Source organism: Pungitius pungitius, chromosome 13 (genome assembly GCF_949316345.1).
Source record: "Pungitius pungitius chromosome 13, fPunPun2.1, whole genome shotgun sequence".
NCBI lineage: Eukaryota > Metazoa > Chordata > Actinopteri > Perciformes > Gasterosteidae > Pungitius > Pungitius pungitius.
The window spans coordinates 6,689,725-6,708,961 of NC_084912.1; the positions used below are offsets into that span (position 1 = coordinate 6,689,725).

Genomic DNA, 19,237 nt, shown 5'->3' on the forward strand with positions numbered 1-19,237 from the left:
AAACCAATCACAAAAAGAAGAGGAGTCCACAGCCACACAAGCACATATTTGACACTCAAGTGCCTCAAGTGTCTTTTAACCCCGACAGCTCATTAGAATTTAATATATCAATTCATGTCAGCTTGAAATGTGCTGAAGGAAAACTCATTTTCATTGTAGAGCCCTCCAAAAGGAGAAAAATAGGGATGTTGGGAAGCTGCAAATCTCTGTAAAGCCACAAAAGACATTAACCTACAAGATGAGAAAGGCTGGGGTGGTCGGACCAAGGTACCGACCAAAAACAACCCTGCTGCATACTCCTGCCAAAAAATGCATTAAAACTAAAAACTAAAGCTTCGAATATCGGTTGAATATCGATGGAAGCGAGCAATCCGAGGTCCACTCGCCATCAAGTGCACAAGTATTAAGTTTCAGTTGATATTATTGCTATTGATGATGCTTACAGGGGGATGTGTCTGGCCAAAGCAGAACTGAGTCCTGTTTCCCATTTGGGGGGCCGGAGCCAAGAGGACGGAACATTCCCTCCCACCAGATAGATGAATATGGCCTTTGGTATTATAAAAGATAACTTACTGGTACGTGGATTCCTTTATTTTATGTGGAAAAAAATAACTGAGAAATGTGATACCTGTAGCTTTCAGGTGGTAAAGAAAGATTTGTTTCTGTTTATTCACTTGCATGAATTACCCTCCTCAGAAAAGGTTTGAACCGTTTTATGCCACTTTTCTGCGGCAGCCTCTTAGTGATGTGTCCACTGCACAGTCCTATGGGTTTTTTTTCTCCATGTCACATTGAATTATGAACAAATACAAGAATCCATACTCCAGCTGAAATTAAATACTTTTGTTGTTGTTGTTGTTTTCCCTTACTACGCCATTTGCTCTGTATCGTTTGTCCCGAGTTCTTCTTTTACAACATTCAGAAACTACTTTAAAGCACTTTAATATAAATGACCACAATAATGTTTCAAAGAAAAGTGCTGGTGAAGGCGGATTTAAGTTTATAAATGCATGATGTTGTTTACACTAAAATAAGCGTGATATCGTGACAGAGTACATATATTACTGCATTGATCTCGACTAAATCCAGCTGAGCTTTAGGTCATAACTTGTATAGGCGTAGTTGGATAAAGCTGTATCCACACCGCTCTATCGTCAACAGATGGTCACAGTGACTCACAAAGAAACTTGCAACACAACACAGCCGGGGGCCACGGTCTTTAAACCAGGACCTGGATGAGTTTCCACTTTCGAGGTCTCGTGGTTGTCTATTTCCCAAACATGAACACATCTTGTCCTGCACCTTCGGGGCGGTGGCACAGTCACAGGGGGGAGAGAGAGAGAGAGAGAGAGCGAGAGAGAGAGAGAGAGAGAGAGAGAGAGAGCGTGGCTAATGTCAGTCTGCGAGGCCATCTCGGTGAATTTTCTGGTCAGCTGCTGCACATTAAACATACACACACCCCAAAAAAATGTGTTTACTTTTGCTGTCAGTCCAAAGGCCCTTTATGAGAATCCCTGTGCAGGCTACGCGACAACCACTCCAACGTAACGAAAGTGGAGTCATTGTGGTTTTATTCCGTACACAACCTGGAGGCGAGTTTTAAGGCATTTCATTCCGTCGGCTGCTGGGATGTTAAAGCTGGGGCTGAAAGTGGCGCAATACAAAGCGCCGCGGGCTTGACACACGGTTCATAGTTATAGTTAACGTTATCGTTTGTGAAGTTAGTGGCTTGCGTCACCGGAGCAACAACAAGGCGAAAAGAATTGGAGGGCAACTTACGTAATGCTTGGACGGGTTCCTTCTCTTCTGCACGTCCACGACATTGACGTCCAGGACGTTTCGGAGCTGCATCTTGACGCAGCCTGGTGGGATTCGGACCAAGAAACGCTACAAAAGAAGATGCTCAACCATAGAAACGATACAAAGAAGAAGAAAAAAAGAAAAAGTTTTTCGTCAGTAGGAGCGCAAAGTTGGTGGAAGGAGACACTTTGGGTGCATCCATGAAGCGATGTGCTCAGACTGTCTCGGAGCTTCTGTGTCCCTTGTGAAACATGACAACGCAATAAAACGGGTGTTCAATCGGTCTCCCCCTCCCTGAAAGGACTGAGGGGGGGGGGGGGGGGGTAGAGAGGGGAGAGGGGGGCTGGACAGGAGGGCGCGTCGGTGCGCACAGGGCGGTCCCGCTTCAGCTGGCCGGACGCACATGAACCGGACCCTTTGAAAAAGGGAAGTCAAGACTTTTCCCCAATTATTTCTTGCTGCTCGGAAAACCGTTGAGACCAATGAAAATATGTATTTTTACCTTTCACTCTTTTTCGAAACTACATTGAAAAACTGTGGTTTCGAAAGAAAAAAAAACGAGTTCGTTTTATAACGGGGGTTACGTTTGCATATGTGGTAAACGACTTTGCTCCCTCCGAAGCAGGGGCAAAGAATCCATGAGGAGAATGGCGGTGAAGAGGAGAGTTGCGTTTACATCATTCCCCCACACGGGGGCGCCATATAACACCTTGGATGAGTTTTTTTAGTTAAAATTTATGAATATTTGTTTCTAATTATGAGTAACTATCAGCTGCAAGACTAAAAAACGTATTATATATACACTATATCTTTAAAAGTGAAAATATTATTACTTTTGTTTCACGTGTTATATTGTAAACACTGTTTACACTTATTAGAATTACTACTTACTAAAATCTTGAAAAACTAAAACGAAGCATACATTTCACGATAACGTACTCGTGCAGTGCCTCTAAAAGCAGCCTATATTGTTGAACCTTGGAGTGCGTGTGACTGACATGGGTCCGCTGCAAGTCATTCAAATAAAAGGCCAATTTCATTACAACTGACTGTATATGATTGCCTAATTACTGATAATTGGCTAAATTGATCAATTAATTCGCCTCATCTGACTCTCCCCATCGTAAACGTGGGGCCCAAAACCAAACAACCTGTATTTCCGCTTCATGACAACAGGAACACAAGCAGCGTTGCACGTAACGACGGGGCCGAGCCGCTAAGCGCGTCCCGCAGAGGAGGTACAGGAAACAGATCCAGCCAACTAACAGCGTCAAGCTACTGACCGACACACCACTCCAGGACGGAAATGTGGCAATGCACCCTTCAAAATAAAATCACTTAGCGAGTGTCTTTTGTATATACATATATAGTTGCTGCAACACAAAACCGACGCGGCAAAGCATACTTTTTAAGTCGGTTGGCAAATTAAAGTGCATTTAGAGAGACAGAAATAGCGTTACATTTACACTAAATATTTTATTTATTTAAAAAGTTAAAAGCTAAACTAGCTTAATCCGACCTCATATTATGCCATAGATATAGGAAGCTTATTTCATACTGCCGCCTGTTGCAATAATGGGTTATTTTTTCGATGTGTTCTGCGCCTCTTCTTAACGGTTGTATTTTAACATTTTATTTTCTTAACGAAAGCTTTTCCATGCAGCGTCACTTTAGCCAGCTTGACGCTGGTCCGCTAACTTATGTTTGGTCAGCCAACCGAAGTATGGACTCCTTTTACTCGCCACATTTCACTCCCGAACGTTAAGTGATTAACACGCGCGACGATTTAATGGATAATCGCTGTCGGGTTTTTTTTTGTTACCGTTTCGGGTGATTTATTTCACAAACGGAAATGCTAGCCTGTGCGTAACGGTCTCCTCTGTCTGCCCCATCTCCTCGAGCAGCGAAACGCGGCTAGCTGCGATGTGATTATGAATAACATCCGCCGGGGGGGGGAAGTTTTAATTGGCATCATCACAGCTGAATGGCTTCGATAACACCTCATCTGCCTCCACTTGAGGCCTGTGTGCTGTGATTTCCAACACTCGGGGAGGAACGGCTATATTTTGTTTTGTGTTGTTTTTGTTGGAGTGGTAATAACGGGAGACACCGCATCCACTGCTCCGTAGCTAACGTCACAACGTCCGAAAAAAAAGAGATGTCTTTCTTCAATTTTCGGAAGATATTTAAGCTGGGACCTGACAAGAAGAAGAAGCAGTACGAGCACGTGCACCGCGACGTCAACCCCGAGGAAATATGGGACATCATCGGGGAGCTGGGAGATGGAGCCTTTGGGAAAGTCTACAAGGTAACGTGGAGTTAGCTAATCTCTCACATCCGCTTTAAGAGGTGAGGGAGGAGGAGGTGGGGGGGTCTAACTGATTTCTTAAGAAATACGCTTCCGTTGTGTCACGCGATTGTTCAAATGCCAGCACGAGTCCTCTCTTTCCCCCCTCCCCTCCAGTCGGTTATCTCGGTGCTGGAGGTCGCCAAGTTGCAAACACCAAAATGTGACTTTGTCGCGTCATTGAGTGGCACTCGGGCCTCCGTCAAACTGTTGAAAGGTGTGGTTCGCCGCCGCGGAATAGACGAAGGGACACGTCGACGTGCAAACGGGATGTTCTCCGGTTCTTCTGGGATGTCAAAGGACCCGAGTAAACAGTCAAATGAAAAAGTCCCACAGCCGGCTGCATTTAAAGAGTCAAACGTGCTGGTGCTTTTATACTGGGACAGGTGCACAGGTGGGAACGTAGATTCGGCGAGGAGCTTCAGGTTGCTGTCGATACGTGGTGTTCGTAGATCGCTGTGTGGGATTATCCAGCAAAACCACACACCTGTGATCCGTGCTGACGCACACATCTCCAGGTTTCACCTGTGTGGAGGAATTTGCGTTTGGGCCGAGAAGACCCTTCTGAGAAGATCAACCTCATGGGCGGCACTCCGCTTTGTTTGTACACCTGTGTTCTTCTGGAGGTTAAAAGGCGTAGGTTAATGCGCCAAGTTTCCACCACCTTCGAGGAAAGAGCGAGGCCATGAATTCAAATCTGACATTTACAGGAGGAACAATTTAATATCTTCATTTGCCAGTTTTTATCAGCTGATTGGCCAACCCTAAAGGAAAGGCCTTGGCCTCCTACTGTCTTCTTGGACTTAAGTTGTCGATGAATACACACTTTCCAATGTATCGTCTGCCCACACACAGAGGAAGGAGGCCTCGCTCTCATCGGGTCACGTTGCTTAACGCACACTACGTATTTCACCAGTTATTTCACAGGCGTTGGGTGGCTGTCTCATTCGGGCGGGGTCACAATGTGTGAATCAGCTGTTCTGCGGGAGGGAAAGAGAGAAGAGCCCAGAAGTGAGCGTTGAATTGGGCTTTCTAACCGGTGAAGAGGCGGGCCATTTGTTGGGACCGACCCGCCCTGCATTATTCCCTTTGTCAAAAAAAAAAAAAAACCTGTAGGGTTCACATTGTCAGATTGACATTAGTGTCACATAAAACAAAAGTACTGTAACCATGCAAGCTGGGTGTCGGCCACAGGCTGCGTTTGAACAACTCTCCGCCCCTCCTGGTCCAAAGTTAACGTGGTGCATGAGAGTTTGCAAAGAGCCGTGCCAGACAGGCGTCGCCTGAGTGTGTCATGTCAGGGCTCTATAAATATAGTGTGTGACACTCTCTGCAGCAGTTGGTCATGGTACTCCCTCCATTTTTACTTCTTTTTTTTTGTACCCGTGAACATTAAGCCCCTAGATGACCTTAAATCATCTTTCCTGCTCTTCAGTTGAGCCTTATCGGGGAATAAGGGGCACGTGTTAGAAATGTAGATGAGCGTTCACCATTTCCAATCATACGTGTTATTACTTCACCTTTTGACCTTTTTGAAAGGACAAATTGTAAATATTTTGACGTTAAATTGTTGCTGCAGGTTTCCTACAGTAATTTCCGTTCTCCACATATATATATATATGTGCAACGTGCTATTATAAAGTCTCTCGTGTAATATATTCATAGAGAAATGATCCTCTGGGTTCTACACCAGCCGTAAAGTTCCGCGGGGCTCATCGCTCTCGCACCTTAAAGGAAGTTGTTAAGCGTTGGCGGCTCTTCCTCCGCGGTCGTCCGACCTCGCTGCCACACAAAAGTAAGCCAGGCTGGTCGTCCTTTTAACCCCCGCCGGCGCTTAAATTGAAACGAGCCTCTGCTGTGGATGCTGCTTGCAGGCTCAGAACAAGCAGAACAAAACCCTCGCTGCTGCCAAGGTTATCGACACCAAGACGGAGGATGAGCTGGAGGACTACATGGTGGAGATCGAGATCCTGGCCTCCTGCGACCACCATCACATCGTCAAGCTGCTGGATGCCTTCTATTTCGATGGCAAGCTGTGGGTAAGTAAGCAAGCAAGTGCCCGACTCCGAGAACTCTCCCTTTTTTTTGGTCTGTTGATGTGAAGCCGAGGAGACACAGAGACCCCGAACCAGTCACGCAATGGAGACACACAAATTCATCCCAATTGGTTACGCGGTTCCTCAAAGGACTCTTAACATATTTGGTCCCAGTGCCCTTTGTAACACGTGGTCAGTAGATCTCATCCAGTGTGCCGTCACAGGCCCCAGAGCAATTAGGTCCAGGCCCCGTGGTGTCATGTGGCGTCCCTTGTGGACGGGCCGCGTCTACTGGAGGGTAATGGAGTGGTTTGGGTGGCTGGAGAGAAAGTGCCTGAATAATTCAAAGCCGCATGCAGGTTGTCCCTCCGGACCGCGTCCATCAGCTGGATGAATGTGCGAGTGCGTCCGCTGGGCACAGGTTGGGTGTTAAGTTAATGTTAATTATTCTAGAAGGAGAAAAAAAAAACAATCCATCCGCATGAATGATTATTATTATTATTTTTTTATCCTAATATTAAGAGCATCAGAACCGGTGAACAGTATGAGTGAGATTTCCATAGAACAATAAATTGTAAACAGGAACAACCACTTAGTTTATTCGCTTTGTTAGAGTCGCTGAATAGAAGGCGGTGTTCGGTTGTAGCTTCTATTGATTGATTTCTTTTTTTTTTCTATCATCTGATACAGAGAGCTGCCAAGTGCCATTAAATATGAGGTGGTTCTCTGTTACATTACAACTGACATCAGGAGCAGGGCGTTTCACATCTCTATGACAATATTAGGGAGCAGTGCTTCATTCTTAAACAGTATGCATGATGTCTCATGTAGACACACGCACCAATCATTTGATTAGAAGTTCATCTAGTAGAAATTGGCTGGCCGACGCACCTTTTTTTTAAATGAAAGCGTGACGTGCATCGTAAATGGACCGTAAGGAGGGGATCCCGGTCCCCGTCTCCAGCGTGCAGTTCAGACCTTCACCTGAAAATTCCAAATATAAATGTCATTACAGGATGCTCAGCGTGGCTTTGTAGTGTCTGATCGATTACCTGACATGACAGAGTCATCGATTTCATGGATGTAGTTTTTAAAAAGAAGGGCGAGGCAATGACTCAATCAGACACGTTATCGTGTCTTAATGGGATCATATATGGAATATCTTGTGACACAATTCAATTGTCTAAATTGATAATTACAAGCACATGTTGCGTAAATTTCCCCCAAAATCAACCTGGATCAAGCTCTGTTACACCAAATTATTGTCTTTACATTTAACAATGTCACTATTATAAATATTTCGTTATTTTCAGGATCATTTCACTGTTCAGCTACCTTTTTGAGAGCAAAAGTCCTTTTTAAGCCAATGATGTAATATGAGAGAAGGGTCGTTTTAGCCCTGTTTCATCAAAGTAAACTTTTTTTGTTCTGATTTCCTTCCCCATTTCAGATTCTGATTGAGTTCTGTGCGGGTGGTGCAGTGGATGCCATCATGCTGGGTAAGTCCCTCATTTACGGCAGGAAACAAAAGAACACTGCACTAAAGTTCTGGAACTTTTTCTTCATCCTCAAGTGCCAAGTCTTTTTTTTTTCTTTCTGTTATTCCATCCAGAAACCTCCTCCATCCCCATTTTCCCCTCTCGGCAATCGGAAAGGCCGCTCCAACTGTGCAATTACTGTGGCTCAGATTTGAAGGAGCGGCCCTTTTTCGCTCCTCGGGCCTGCAGCCTATCCTTCTCGCTTTAAAGCTCCTCGCCACTTTCTCTTGCGTTACTACTTACTAACTAGAAAGAGGACACCAGTTTTGAATTCCCTTTTTGGCGGTTGGACGTTGATGCGCTCAGCTCTGTGCTCTGACTCGCCAACCACAGCCGTAACCATCGGCGGGCTTAACGCGTGCATGTTTGTCCACAGAACTCGAGAGGCCCCTGACGGAGCCCCAGATCCGCGTGGTGTGCCGGCAGACTTTGGAGGCCCTGTCTTACCTCCACGACAACAAAGTCATCCACAGAGACCTGAAAGCCGGGAACATTCTCCTCTCTCTGAATGGAGAAGTGAAACTGGGTAAAACAAATCTGTCATCCTCTGCTGCCGCGATGCTCTTAATGGTTCTCTAGATGTGAGGGGATTACTAGTCCAGCTAAGCACACATTAAGGTACTCGCTCGAGGTCGCCACACCAAACGGTAGCTGGTTCATCGTTGATTTGGGTCTCAAGGCGTCCTTGATGGCCGCTCTGTATCTTCCTGCAGGACCGACACTAATGGGCTTAAAAGGATGATTAGCAGAGTAAATTGTGGATCCTATCAGCACCAGTGCTGTGGCAGCCAGCTGAGCTTTTTGGCTTTTGGGATAACAGTGCACAGGACTGTTTTTACAGGAATGAGTCATCCATGCAGCGGCAAGTTAGAAAAACAAAGGAAGAAAATAAGGTGACGTCAACTGCTTTCCGTAAGCCCCAAAGGAGCGAGCTGTACTTTGTGTGTGTGTGTGTGTGTGTGTGTGTGTGTGTATACGCCACTTATTGGAGTCGGTGATGCAGTGAACCTGTTACATAAGATATTCCACAAGTACAATTATTCATGTTGCTTCTCGTGCCCATAGCTGCTGGCTGCCTCGTGATTCATGTTGTGTAGGCAGAGGGTCGTGGCCCGAGCCCGGCAAACAATAATCATCGCCCAGTCGCCGGGGACTTTAATGATAGATTTCCCTTTCCCTGAGATGTGTGCATACTGTAAAGCATTTGGGAGGGGAGGGGGCGCCAGACAGTGTTTCACAGGTAACTGGAGGGAACTGCTGAAAGAGATGGTGAGAAAAGGAGATTGAGTATTTTCTTCCTGCTTATGAGGCTTATATTTCAAACGCTTTAAAAGCAGGTAAACTCCTAGTAGAAATGTCACATATGTTGTTCTTGATTGTGTATCGATTTATTGTAACTGTTATACTGTCGTACAGTCTAAAAATAATCATAACTCAATTCTACTTTCAGCTGACTTTGGGGTGTCGGCTAAAAATACCAAGACTTTTCAGAGGAGGGATTCTTTCATCGGCACTCCGTACTGGTGAGTCACTGAGGCTGCGTACAGCGTTTCCCCCGCTTCCGTCCACGCGTGTCTCACGGCGGGGACTTTTCTCCGCTGTGGCACAAAAGCTGTCATGCAATGTGGCAACGGAGGGGGGAAAAAAGGCCTTATTCTGCGATTTAGAGACACAGCGTTGGACGACCTCAGCTTTGAATACCAAATAGCGCGTATGTCGAGGCAGAAGCCTATTTCGGTGTCTTTTTACCCTTTAGGAGGGGAGAGAAAACATTCGGGGATCAGACAGATTCACTCGCAAATGACCTCCGTGCTAATGCCAAAACCCACCGCCGTGTGTCATTTCCGCAGGATGGCCCCAGAGGTGGTAATGTGCGAAACCTCCAAGGACCGTCCCTACGACTTCAAGGCCGACATCTGGTCCCTCGGAGTGACCCTGATAGAGCTGGCGCAGATTGAGCCGCCCAACCACGAGATGAACCCCATGCGGGTGCTGCTGAAAATAGCCAAGGCGGAGCCACCCACACTCATGCATCCCTCTCGCTGGTGAGATGGCGGACCGGAGATAAGGACATGTGGACTTTCTCAATGTGTAAAAGCGCAGTGGATTGTTAATGCTTAACTGAGTGGCTACAGGGGGGGGGGTGAAGAGTGTTGTTAATTGTGTTTCGCCGAGCAGGGCCCAGGGAGGCTTACTTTGTTCCATGGCCAACACACATTTATCCTTTTTTAAAGGTCGCTGGAATTTAACGACTTCCTGCGAAGGGCGCTTGATAAGAATGTGGACAATAGGTGGGGCACGCAGCAGCTTCTACAGGTGAGCCGGCCGACGCTGTTCCCTCCTTTAGTGTCGCATGCATACACACTCGATTAGTCATTTTCTCATTATTCTGATGCCTGTTTTCAGCCCGGCGGTTTGCGAGGGAGGGAATTGTATATTTATCGCGTCGCTGTGCTTTTTTTGCGTAGCATCCCTTCGTCACCAGTGTAACGGATAGCAAACCGCTCAGAGAGCTCATAGCTGAAGCCAAAGCTGAAGTCACCGAGGAGATCGAGGACAGCAAAGAGGAGGAGGAGGAGGAAGAGCCTGATACACCTTTGGTGGGTGGCCAACACAATATGTCTTGCACGGTGTAAGAGTTGTTGATATCTGAATGAAAGATGTAATTTTTTTCGTGCGACGCAGGCGGCTTCCGGGCACAAGCGGGTGCCATCGGATGCCAGCGCGGCCAGCTCGGAGGACGACAAAGTCCCGCCGACTCCCTCCGCCCTGGAATCCGTCACGGAGAAGACGGAGGCCGATCCGGCCGAGGACCGGATCAGCGACAAGCTCTCCGATGAGGGTCTTGGAACGAGTGAGGCGGACAAGACGGAGGAGGAGGAGAAACTCAACGAGGTGTCGGATGCTAGTAATGAAGACCTCGCCTCTGGCCTGATAGAACCCACCAAGGACCTCACATCGCAAGGTCCCACAGAGGCGCCAAGACTAGAAGATAGTCGATCTGAAGAGATTCCTGCTGAGCCTCTGCTTTCGCAGCCAGACGAAGCTGGAGATGCAGTGGACACCCAAGAGCTGCTCGTAGCAGGGGAGGAACAGAAGGACATACAAGGAGAGGAAACGGTTAAAGAAGAAGAAGAAGAAACCGATGCTCTTACAGTAGAATCCAGAGAATCCCATGGCCAACCCGAAGACCAACCAGAAGAACCAGAAGTCATATCGGCGGAAGTGGCTCAGGCAGAAGAAGAAAGCAAAGAGCCATGTGAGACGCCTCGGCATGAATTGACAGAGGACGGGATAGAAAACGTCACCGATGTGAGCAAAGTATCGAATGTGGCGGCTGGAGCCACGGGCGAGAAGCAGAGCGACGACGAGCCCCCCGCCGCGGTGCTGTTGGAGGAGGAGCCCACGGAAAGCCAGCCAGAGGAAAAGCCCGCGGACGCGGCCTGCGAGGAGCCACGGCGGGCCGGGCCGGACGATGCGACCAAGGGGGAGGACGCTCGGGGGGGGCAGGCCCCAAACGCCTCCCCAGATGCAGTCAGCGATGAAGCCCAGGTCCCCTCTGAGGAGTCTCACCCGGTGGTCCCATGCGGCGGCGACGACGCCGAGGAGGAGGAAGAAGCCCCTCGCGGGGACGAGGGCACTTCCCAAGAGGCCGCCCCCGCGCCGGAGGGCGAAGCGGATCCCGAGAGCAAGACGGAGGGCGGGAGCCCCCCCGCTGCGGCTCAGCCCGATTTGGAGAAGGACTCCGACTCCGGAAGCAGCTCGGCCGCCGATAGCAACAGCCTTGACCTCAACCTGTCCATCTCCAGCTTCCTGTCGAAGACTAAGGAAGGGATGTCCATGCAGGTAAGGCGTCGCGGGGGGGGGGAGGAGGGGCCCGTGTCAATCACAGCCTCGGTGGTTCAACCGTCGGCCCTCTCCTGATTTATTCGTAGGAGTCCAGGCGCCAGAAGAAGACCCTGAAGAAGACGCGCAAGTTCATGGTGGACGGCGTGGAGGTCAGCGTGACGACGTCGAAGATCGTGACGGACAACGACACCAAGAGCGAGGAGCTGAGGTTCCTGAGGTGCGTCGCTTACGTTACTGCAGCTCCGGATCCAGAGACACGGCCTGATAAACGCGTGCATTTAACGACTCTCACAGAGTTTTACAAGTTCCAGATGGGTATCTGCCGTGATGAATGCTGCAGTGTGTGGCTGTCATCTCCCGTGTTCGCCTTTTAAAGACATGCGGCGTGCTGTTTACAATTTGGTGTTGGGTTCATGACTTTTTCCTTCAAAGAGTTAGCATGTATCTCAATATATCAACTACCCATTCCAAAATAAGGGGACAAAATATTAAAAAACGTACTCATTTGAGTTGAGCAGGTATGGTATCCCCCCTGACCACAGTGTCGCTGCTGTTTCCCTTAGGCGGCAGGAGCTGAGAGAGCTGCGCCTCCTGCAGAAAGAGGAGCAGAGGGCCCAGCAGCAGCTGAGCAACAAGCTGCAGCAGCAGAGAGAGCAGATCTTCCGACGCTTTGAACAGGAAACCGCGGTGAGTCAGGTGGTTCGCTCGGCGGTGACGTGATGTGTCGTTTGGTTATCTGGGTAACGGGCTGCTTCCTCTCAGACGGAGCAGGCCGTGTACGTGCCTCTAGTACCTGCTGACACCAGTCTGTCTCCAACAGTGTCTGTTTTCCTTTAATCCCTGCTGATCACAAAACCAAGAACTTCGATCCAGGTTGAAACCATACAAACGTCTTCCACCATTAATGTCCCCCCCCCCCCCTCTTTTTAAAAAGGCCCGGGTGCTGCCGGGTCACGTGTTCACCGTACGGTGTGCGCTCGCATACAGAATAAACACGGCGCGCGTTTCTCGCCGATTCCGCCCCTTGCAGGCTAAGAAGCGCCAATACGACCAAGAGGTGGAGAACCTGGAGAAGAAGCAGAAGCAGACCATCGAGCGCCTGGAACAGGACCACACCAGCCGCCTGCGGGACGAGGCCAAGCGCATCAAAGCGGATCAGGACAAGGAGCTGTCCAAGTTCCAAAACATGCTGAAGAACCGGAAGAAAGAGGTACCGTTGGTGCATGGCCGCTTTCTGCACGCAGGCGTCTTCTCGGTGGGGGGGTTGTAAGCATTTGCCTGTCATCGACCCTAGCTGTTTGCATGGTGCATGTGTTTAAGAGCTAAGCCGGTGGCGAACTCGTCTTTGTGGCATTGACCCCCGAGGGAGTGGTGTGTGTGTGTGCCTCACTGGGGGTTTTTTTGCCAGTGATAGCGGCTAGCGGCGTGTTGTCGTTTGCATTATTAATCCGCCCCGAGGCTTCTGGTTGCCTTCCAAGCAGCACTGTGCTACGGCGTCTTCAGAGAACCGCTTACCGTTGAATACAAATTCAGTCTTCAGTTTAACACGTACCTTTTTTTTTATTGTGCTTCCTTAAATGCTTCTTTGGCCGTTGTGGGTGTGCGTGCAGTCTTAGTGTGCAGTGGCGTTTCTTTTTTTTTTTTTTTTTTTTTTCATGGCGTGAGTGCAAATTGGCAGCCTTTGTGTATTCATGAGGCCTGGTGGGGGTTGTGCTGCTCGCCATTTGCTTTCTGGGCCACTTGGAGTATATTTATTGTACTTAAATACATAATTGCTGGTTGGCTTTAAGGTGTTGCTTCTCAGCTATGTACAGTAATATTTATGTACTTTATTTTGGTTATTTTGTTATGCTCTGTATTCAAGATGTACTATTATTGTGTGTTTAACTAACCATGTCTCTTGTATGAGTGTGTTGAGGTGGCTTTGGTCAAGGGATGGAAGACGCTTGACGATTTCTCAAAGTGGTGTTGGGCTCATTTGGGGAAATGATAACGGCCTTGCATCAGAGTAACTTATATGGAATCATCCTTAACTTGTATATCAAGGAAGTTGTGTCACCGCCACGCACATTTAAAGTATGAACTTGACACAGAAAGAAATAAGTGGACTTGAATAAATAAAAAGAACAGAACTGTGGTTTGTGGTTACAATAAAAATAAACAAACAAATCTATTAGTTGATGAGGAAAGCGAAAGTGAAGTGGGTCAAAGTTAGTAAAACACACAGAGGAAGTAGCGACGCGATGATTCCAAATTCGTTACTCTTAATTCATCTGCGGAGGCAAAAATAATCAACTCAATGACTGACGGAATGCAGGGTCACACGGGGCCAGCTGTTTGAGACTAACATCTGCCGTAAACAAATTCAATTTCTACTCTACTTTTTTTTTTTTTTTTACAACCTCATGTCTTGACTCATGCAGTTGACACTTAGAGTTCTGACGTGCTACTAATCCAAACGGACTTGAGGGCTAGTTCAAAGGAACATAATGGAGCATGCTGGCTTTGAATCGGTTGGTGGCCGGGTTCAGTCTCCCTCCCTCCCTCCCTCTCAAAGTGGGCCGTGCATGTCTTCCGCTGGTGTCGGACCCGCTTCGTTATGCTCTCAGAATACACGGCGTCAACCACGTTTTTCTACACGTGCACTGTAGGCCAAACAGGAAGTTGGACAGTCCCCCAAACACATGAGAAAAGATCTCCTGAAACGCGTAAGGGAGGATCTGTTGCTCCTTAACAACTCCGAGGTAAACCGTCACCTGCTGTCTCTTAACTCTGTACACTCTCCCTCTCTCTCTTTCTCTCTTTTCTAAACCTCTGTGAACTGATTCAATCGTGTGAAGTATTTTCATGAACACAAACAGAAGACTTTTGTCTTGTTATTTCTCCAAATGTGTCAAAGGATTTTACCATCCCATTAAAACTGAGTCCATATGTGGGTTTATTGAGCTATTATGAGGAAAGAGTCAACTACTACTGAAAGATCGTGCGTTTAAAGTCTCTGCTTCTGACCGTTGACATTTGCTGTTTTTCTTAGCGCACATTAAGCACACATTAATGCTAATAAATGAATATCTTGGGGTTTTGTGCGATAAATCATTTGTGAAATTTATCGTCCAAATGAACAATCTACTTTGAAAGCTCTAATACAATTGTACACACTTTAAATAATATTTTTTTATAGAAAATTCCCTCAACAGAACCAAAGGTTTACCACCACAAAGGGGTCCACTCTCGAATGACCGTTTACCATTGAGTGTTCATCGCGTAGGGAATCGATCGATCGATGGCAGACAAGTTTCCACTAAAGACGTCTGCACTGAATGCACTGAAAGCCCCTCCCATCGCTTTATGAATCAAACTCGACTCTGAGAGGCAACGCGCGAACTGGAGACCGACGCATGGGCCGTAACAAAACCGCTTTTTTTTTTTTTTTGCAAGTGGTGTGAAGCTCAAGTGCCGCTTTTCAAGCATGAGAAGAGTAGAGTATTAACAACTAATTCATTGACTTCCTCCTAACATCTAGTAGGGAGCTGTGTGACTCAAAAACCCATGCAAAACTAAATGGGGGGGAATATTTGCATCATCTCAGAATCAGTGTGAGAGTGTGTATTTGTGTGTGTGTGTGTGTGTGAGAGACATCCTTAGTGTGCCGTTTGTCTCTGATCAGGATGAGTGCGCCGTGTGCTCTCCTCCACAGGCAGTGGCCCAGGTTATGATACAGTCTTTTCAGTTGTCTTCATGCGCACTGTTCAACGCTCAGATGCAGGATGTAAGTTCCCCCCCCCCCGCCCCCCCGCACCCTGTTTTTCTATCCGTCTCTGGCCCGTAGTGACAGGATAGTCTGTGATGGCTCCGTTTTTAAGAACGACGCGTGCAAGCATGGCCGTCGTTTTGTTCTTAGTGGCGTCATCACTGTGTTCTGTGCGGTGGTTCTCTCTCTCTTTCTCTGCTGTTGGGGATTTGTCCTCCACCAAATTCACACGTGTTCAACGTTTGTATTGTATCACACCGCCACGTTGGAGCCTGGGAGCAAAGTGCTCGTCCTCTATTAGTCGTTGATTCCCTTCTGTCTGGATCCATGTTTGTCTCCGTCAGACGAGGTCCAAATATAGATCTGGGCTACAAGATGGCTTTTGTGGAGTATTTTGTTCTATCAAATTTGAACCATCCTTATTTGGAGTCTGCACTGTAATGCTATAACCCATTGTAGGTTTTATTTTTTTTCTTCAATGAATTGTGTTTAGTCTACATACTGTTTTTTTTTTAACGTATTTATTAGATAAAGGACAATTCACAACCAGCTCTCTATTTTTGTGTATTATATGATTCTGGCTGCTTCCGCCATGAATTGTGCATAATGCAGGCTGAGCTCTGAGCGGTGTGTGTGAACGTCGATGTCGATGTTGTCCAACATAAAACAGTGAATCTGAATCTACGCTCCGTTGTTAACTTTCCTTTCTCTCTCTCTCTCTCTCTCTTCACTTCCACTGTGGATCGTTGCCATCCATGATCTCTGAGTGTCTCCCTCTTCTGATCCAGTTGATGATGTGACATCTTGGTGCTCTGTGTTGTTCTGAAGTTGAAGTGGACGTGTTATTGAAGTGTTATTATGTCCCTTTTTTTTTAAAGTTTCAGGCATTTTTGACACTCGAGACATTCTTGTTGTGCTCCGTCTTTCTTGCTCTTTGCTGTCCCTCTGCACGGTCACCCCCGGGCGTCCTCTCACGGCTCCTCCTCTCTCCCGGCTCCCCAGGAGCAAGAGTTCCTACAGAAGCAGCAGCAAGAGCTGGACGGGGCTCTGAAGAAAATCATCCAGCAGCACAAACTGGAGATCACCACCATCGAGAGAGACTGCTTGAACCACAAGCAGCAGCTGATGAGAGGTAGGAGGTGGAGGAAGTGCCACTCGGCAGATTAAATCAACCCTTCTACTGCAACGGAAACCTACTTGAGACATTCTCTCATATCACATTTCTTCTAAATGTGTTTTTATCGTCGCTCCGTAAAGCCGGAAAGAGGAATCGGTTAATTTGACGCATGCCGTGCCTGTGAAGTGGCCTCGTGGGAATGCCTTTTTCTATTGTTGCATGCGTACCTGTGTGTTTTGCAGCTCGAGAGGCGGCCATGTGGGAGTTAGAGGAGCGCCATCTGCAGGAGAAGCACCAGCAGCTGAAGCAGCAGCTGAAAGACCAGTACTTCCTGCAGAGACACCAGCTGCTGAAGAGGCATGAGAAAGTGAGAGCCGGGAGGAGACGTCGGCCCTGAGTAATCACATCTTACATAATGCTTCTGAACTCAAAGACGGTGTGTGTGTGTGTGTGTGTGTGTGTGTGTGTTTTACAGGAGATGGAGCAGATGCATCGCTACAACCAGCGAATGTTCGAGGAGATGAAGAACAAACAGACCCAAGAGAGGGTTCGTCTGCCCAAGATTCAGCGGAGCGAGGCCAAAACCCGCATGGCGATGTTCAAGAAGAGCATCCGCATCACCGCCACTGCGACGTTCACGCCCGAGCAGGAGAGGGAACGCGTCAAACAGGTGACCGAAATGGTTGAAGCGGGCCGAGTCGCTCACTTGACCTTCCGCAGCGTGATCGGCGCCCACCACATGTCGCACGAGCATTAAAAGCACCACTGTAAAAAGACAAGTCAACGAATCTGCTCTGTTTGGTTTCGAAGTGCTGTTACAGTTTAGTTGTTTTGTCCAGTTTGCCTCTCAGGAAGACAAGAGGCAGAAGAACGAGAGGCTCCATCAACACCAGAAACACGAGAACCAGATGAGGGATCTGCAGCTGCAGTGTGACTCCAACATCCGGGAGCTGCAGCAGCTGCAGGTTGGCAAACCACACACACACACACACACACACACACCTCTGCACATTTATCCAGAAGGGACATGTCTTAACCCACATCTTCTTTCAGAATGAGAAATGCCACCTTCTGATTGAACATGAGACTCAGAAGCTGAAGGAGCTGGATGAGGAGCACAGCCAAGAGATAAAGGAGTGGAGAGAGAAGCTGAGACCAAGGAAGAAGGTATACATGTCCCCCATTTGCTCTTTGACCCAAGAGCGCCTGCCTCTCACAGACTCCATCTGCGGGCGTAGTTTGTAACTGGCGTTTGTCTCTGCTGCCCCCCGCAGGCGCTCGAGGACGAGTTCACGCGGAAGCTCCAGGAGCAGGAGGTCTTCTTCAAGATGAGCGGCGAATCCGAATGCCTTAACCCCAGCACGCAGAGCCGAGTATCCAAATTCTACGCCATCCCGAACCTGCACAACTCTGGTTCATAGCCGGCGGCCGCTTTGTCTGCGCCGCAGAGCGGACTCCGGCGCCGAAACCTCGGCCGCCGGGCTCACGGACTCTTCCCAGACGGAGCGACTGTGATTTCTCCGACCGTTACTGAAGGAAAAAAAAAAACGCAAAGACACCGCTTTGATTCCACCGTTTTTTTTTCAGCTATTTGAGAAATGTCCCATGATAGTGAAATGCACTTTTTGGAGCATGTTCAAAATTCAAAAGGTAACTGTGGCCTATCATGTTTATCAGATTATTGTAAGCACAGCCTGCTTCAGTGTGAATGATCTCCAGTGCCTCGTATGTTTTTTTTTTTTTTTTTTTTTTTTTTCTGTGTCCCTCCCCCCCCCCCCCCCCCCGGATTTTACAGTAAATACGGTTTCCCCCTGAATGTCTTGCACTTAAATAACTGTTCATCGTTTCCACCCATAATCACAAGACGTTGGGAGATTAAACAGACGGAGATCTTGTGTCACAGCATGCAAGACAGAGTTGGTTTAAGGCAGATGAACTAATGGGAGACTTGGTTATGCTGTGGGGCTGAAGACGGAGTCAGCAATGCGTTGGGATCCAAAGTGCTGTGAGTTCAAATGAAAAGGAATGTACTGTGTTGTTAATGTTACGCTGAGTGAAATGTTACCAGTGCACCTACATGCCCACGTAGTAAAGCGCAGGGGTGACCTGCTACTTCAAGGAGAACGATGGAATGCATAATATATAGAAACTAAAGGAATGTAAAGCTGTTTTCTTTGCACTGATTTTGCCTCATGAGCTAAAGAATAAATATGCAGTAAAAAGTCCTTTGTCTCAACCAAGCCTATCCAATTTCAGACAGAATAGTCTTATTTCTTCTTTTTTTTTTACATATCATTTATTTTCCCAAATACGCCCTTTAGTATTTTGTGATTACATATAGTTTTCTAAACACGTATTCCGGTAATATTGATGCTGCATTTGCTCTTTGAGCTTCTGCTCTTGTGACCAGTGTTGTGTGAAAGGAAAAAAAAGCTGTAAATGTTTGAGTTTCAGTGTGTGAAACAATATTTTTTGGTGTATTTTGGCATCAAAAGTGTTAATGGTTCACAAGACCCCTGATTAGTATATTTTATCACTGCATGTTTCTGTATGCAGACATTGGCTAGTGCTTTGTCATGAATGCTGGGTTTTAATTCGGGTTATTTGGAGATTGTCTAGTGAATTACACCAAATGCCCCTTGATTTCACATAGATTTTTTTGTTTGCTTGAGTTACAATATTTGGATAAGTTTTCATTTAATGCATTTAATGTGTCTTTATAAATTGACCTTTCTTTAGTTGTAAATAAAATATTGACTGTTTGGCCCTTTAAATGTCTGGAAACGGCTCGAGTGAAGA

The 19,237-nt window shown here is 47.3% G+C and overlaps 2 protein-coding genes across 6 annotated transcripts in view; one reads left to right on the forward strand and one right to left on the reverse strand.

The window, feature by feature from the left end:
• Positions 1–2,083, reverse strand: part of LOC119214344 (SH3 and PX domain-containing protein 2A-like) — a 38,691-nt gene extending 36,608 nt beyond the window's left edge. For all 3 annotated transcript variants that reach the window (XM_062566557.1, XM_037466067.2, XM_037466066.2), the window contains exon 1: positions 1,780–2,083. In XM_062566557.1, the coding sequence (XP_062422541.1) occupies positions 1,780–1,851 (72 nt within the window). In that variant the 5' untranslated portion in view covers positions 1,852–2,083. The remainder of the gene's footprint in view (positions 1–1,779) is intronic.
• A 1,354-nt stretch (positions 2,084–3,437) lies between these two features.
• On the forward strand, positions 3,438–18,180 carry slka (STE20-like kinase a). 3 transcript variants are annotated; one of them, XM_037466063.2, is made up of 19 exons: positions 3,438–4,108; positions 6,022–6,186; positions 7,634–7,682; positions 8,098–8,247; positions 9,172–9,244; positions 9,572–9,766; positions 9,956–10,037; positions 10,190–10,321; positions 10,407–11,567; positions 11,657–11,787; positions 12,134–12,257; positions 12,601–12,780; positions 14,222–14,314; positions 16,324–16,453; positions 16,681–16,805; positions 16,914–17,108; positions 17,278–17,403; positions 17,492–17,605; positions 17,713–18,180. In XM_037466063.2, the coding sequence occupies exons 1-19, from the start codon at positions 3,959–3,961 to the stop codon at positions 17,857–17,859; spliced, it is 3,522 nt and encodes a 1,173-aa protein (XP_037321960.2). In that variant the 5' UTR covers positions 3,438–3,958; the 3' UTR covers positions 17,860–18,180. The 3 variants fall into 3 exon arrangements, with proteins under 3 accessions (XP_037321960.2, XP_037321961.2, XP_037321962.2); XM_037466064.2 differs by lacking the exon at positions 14,222–14,314 and adding an exon at positions 15,268–15,339 and having other exon boundaries at positions 3,439–4,108; XM_037466065.2 differs by lacking the exon at positions 14,222–14,314 and having other exon boundaries at positions 3,445–4,108.
• The last annotated feature ends 1,057 nt before the right edge of the window (positions 18,181–19,237 follow it).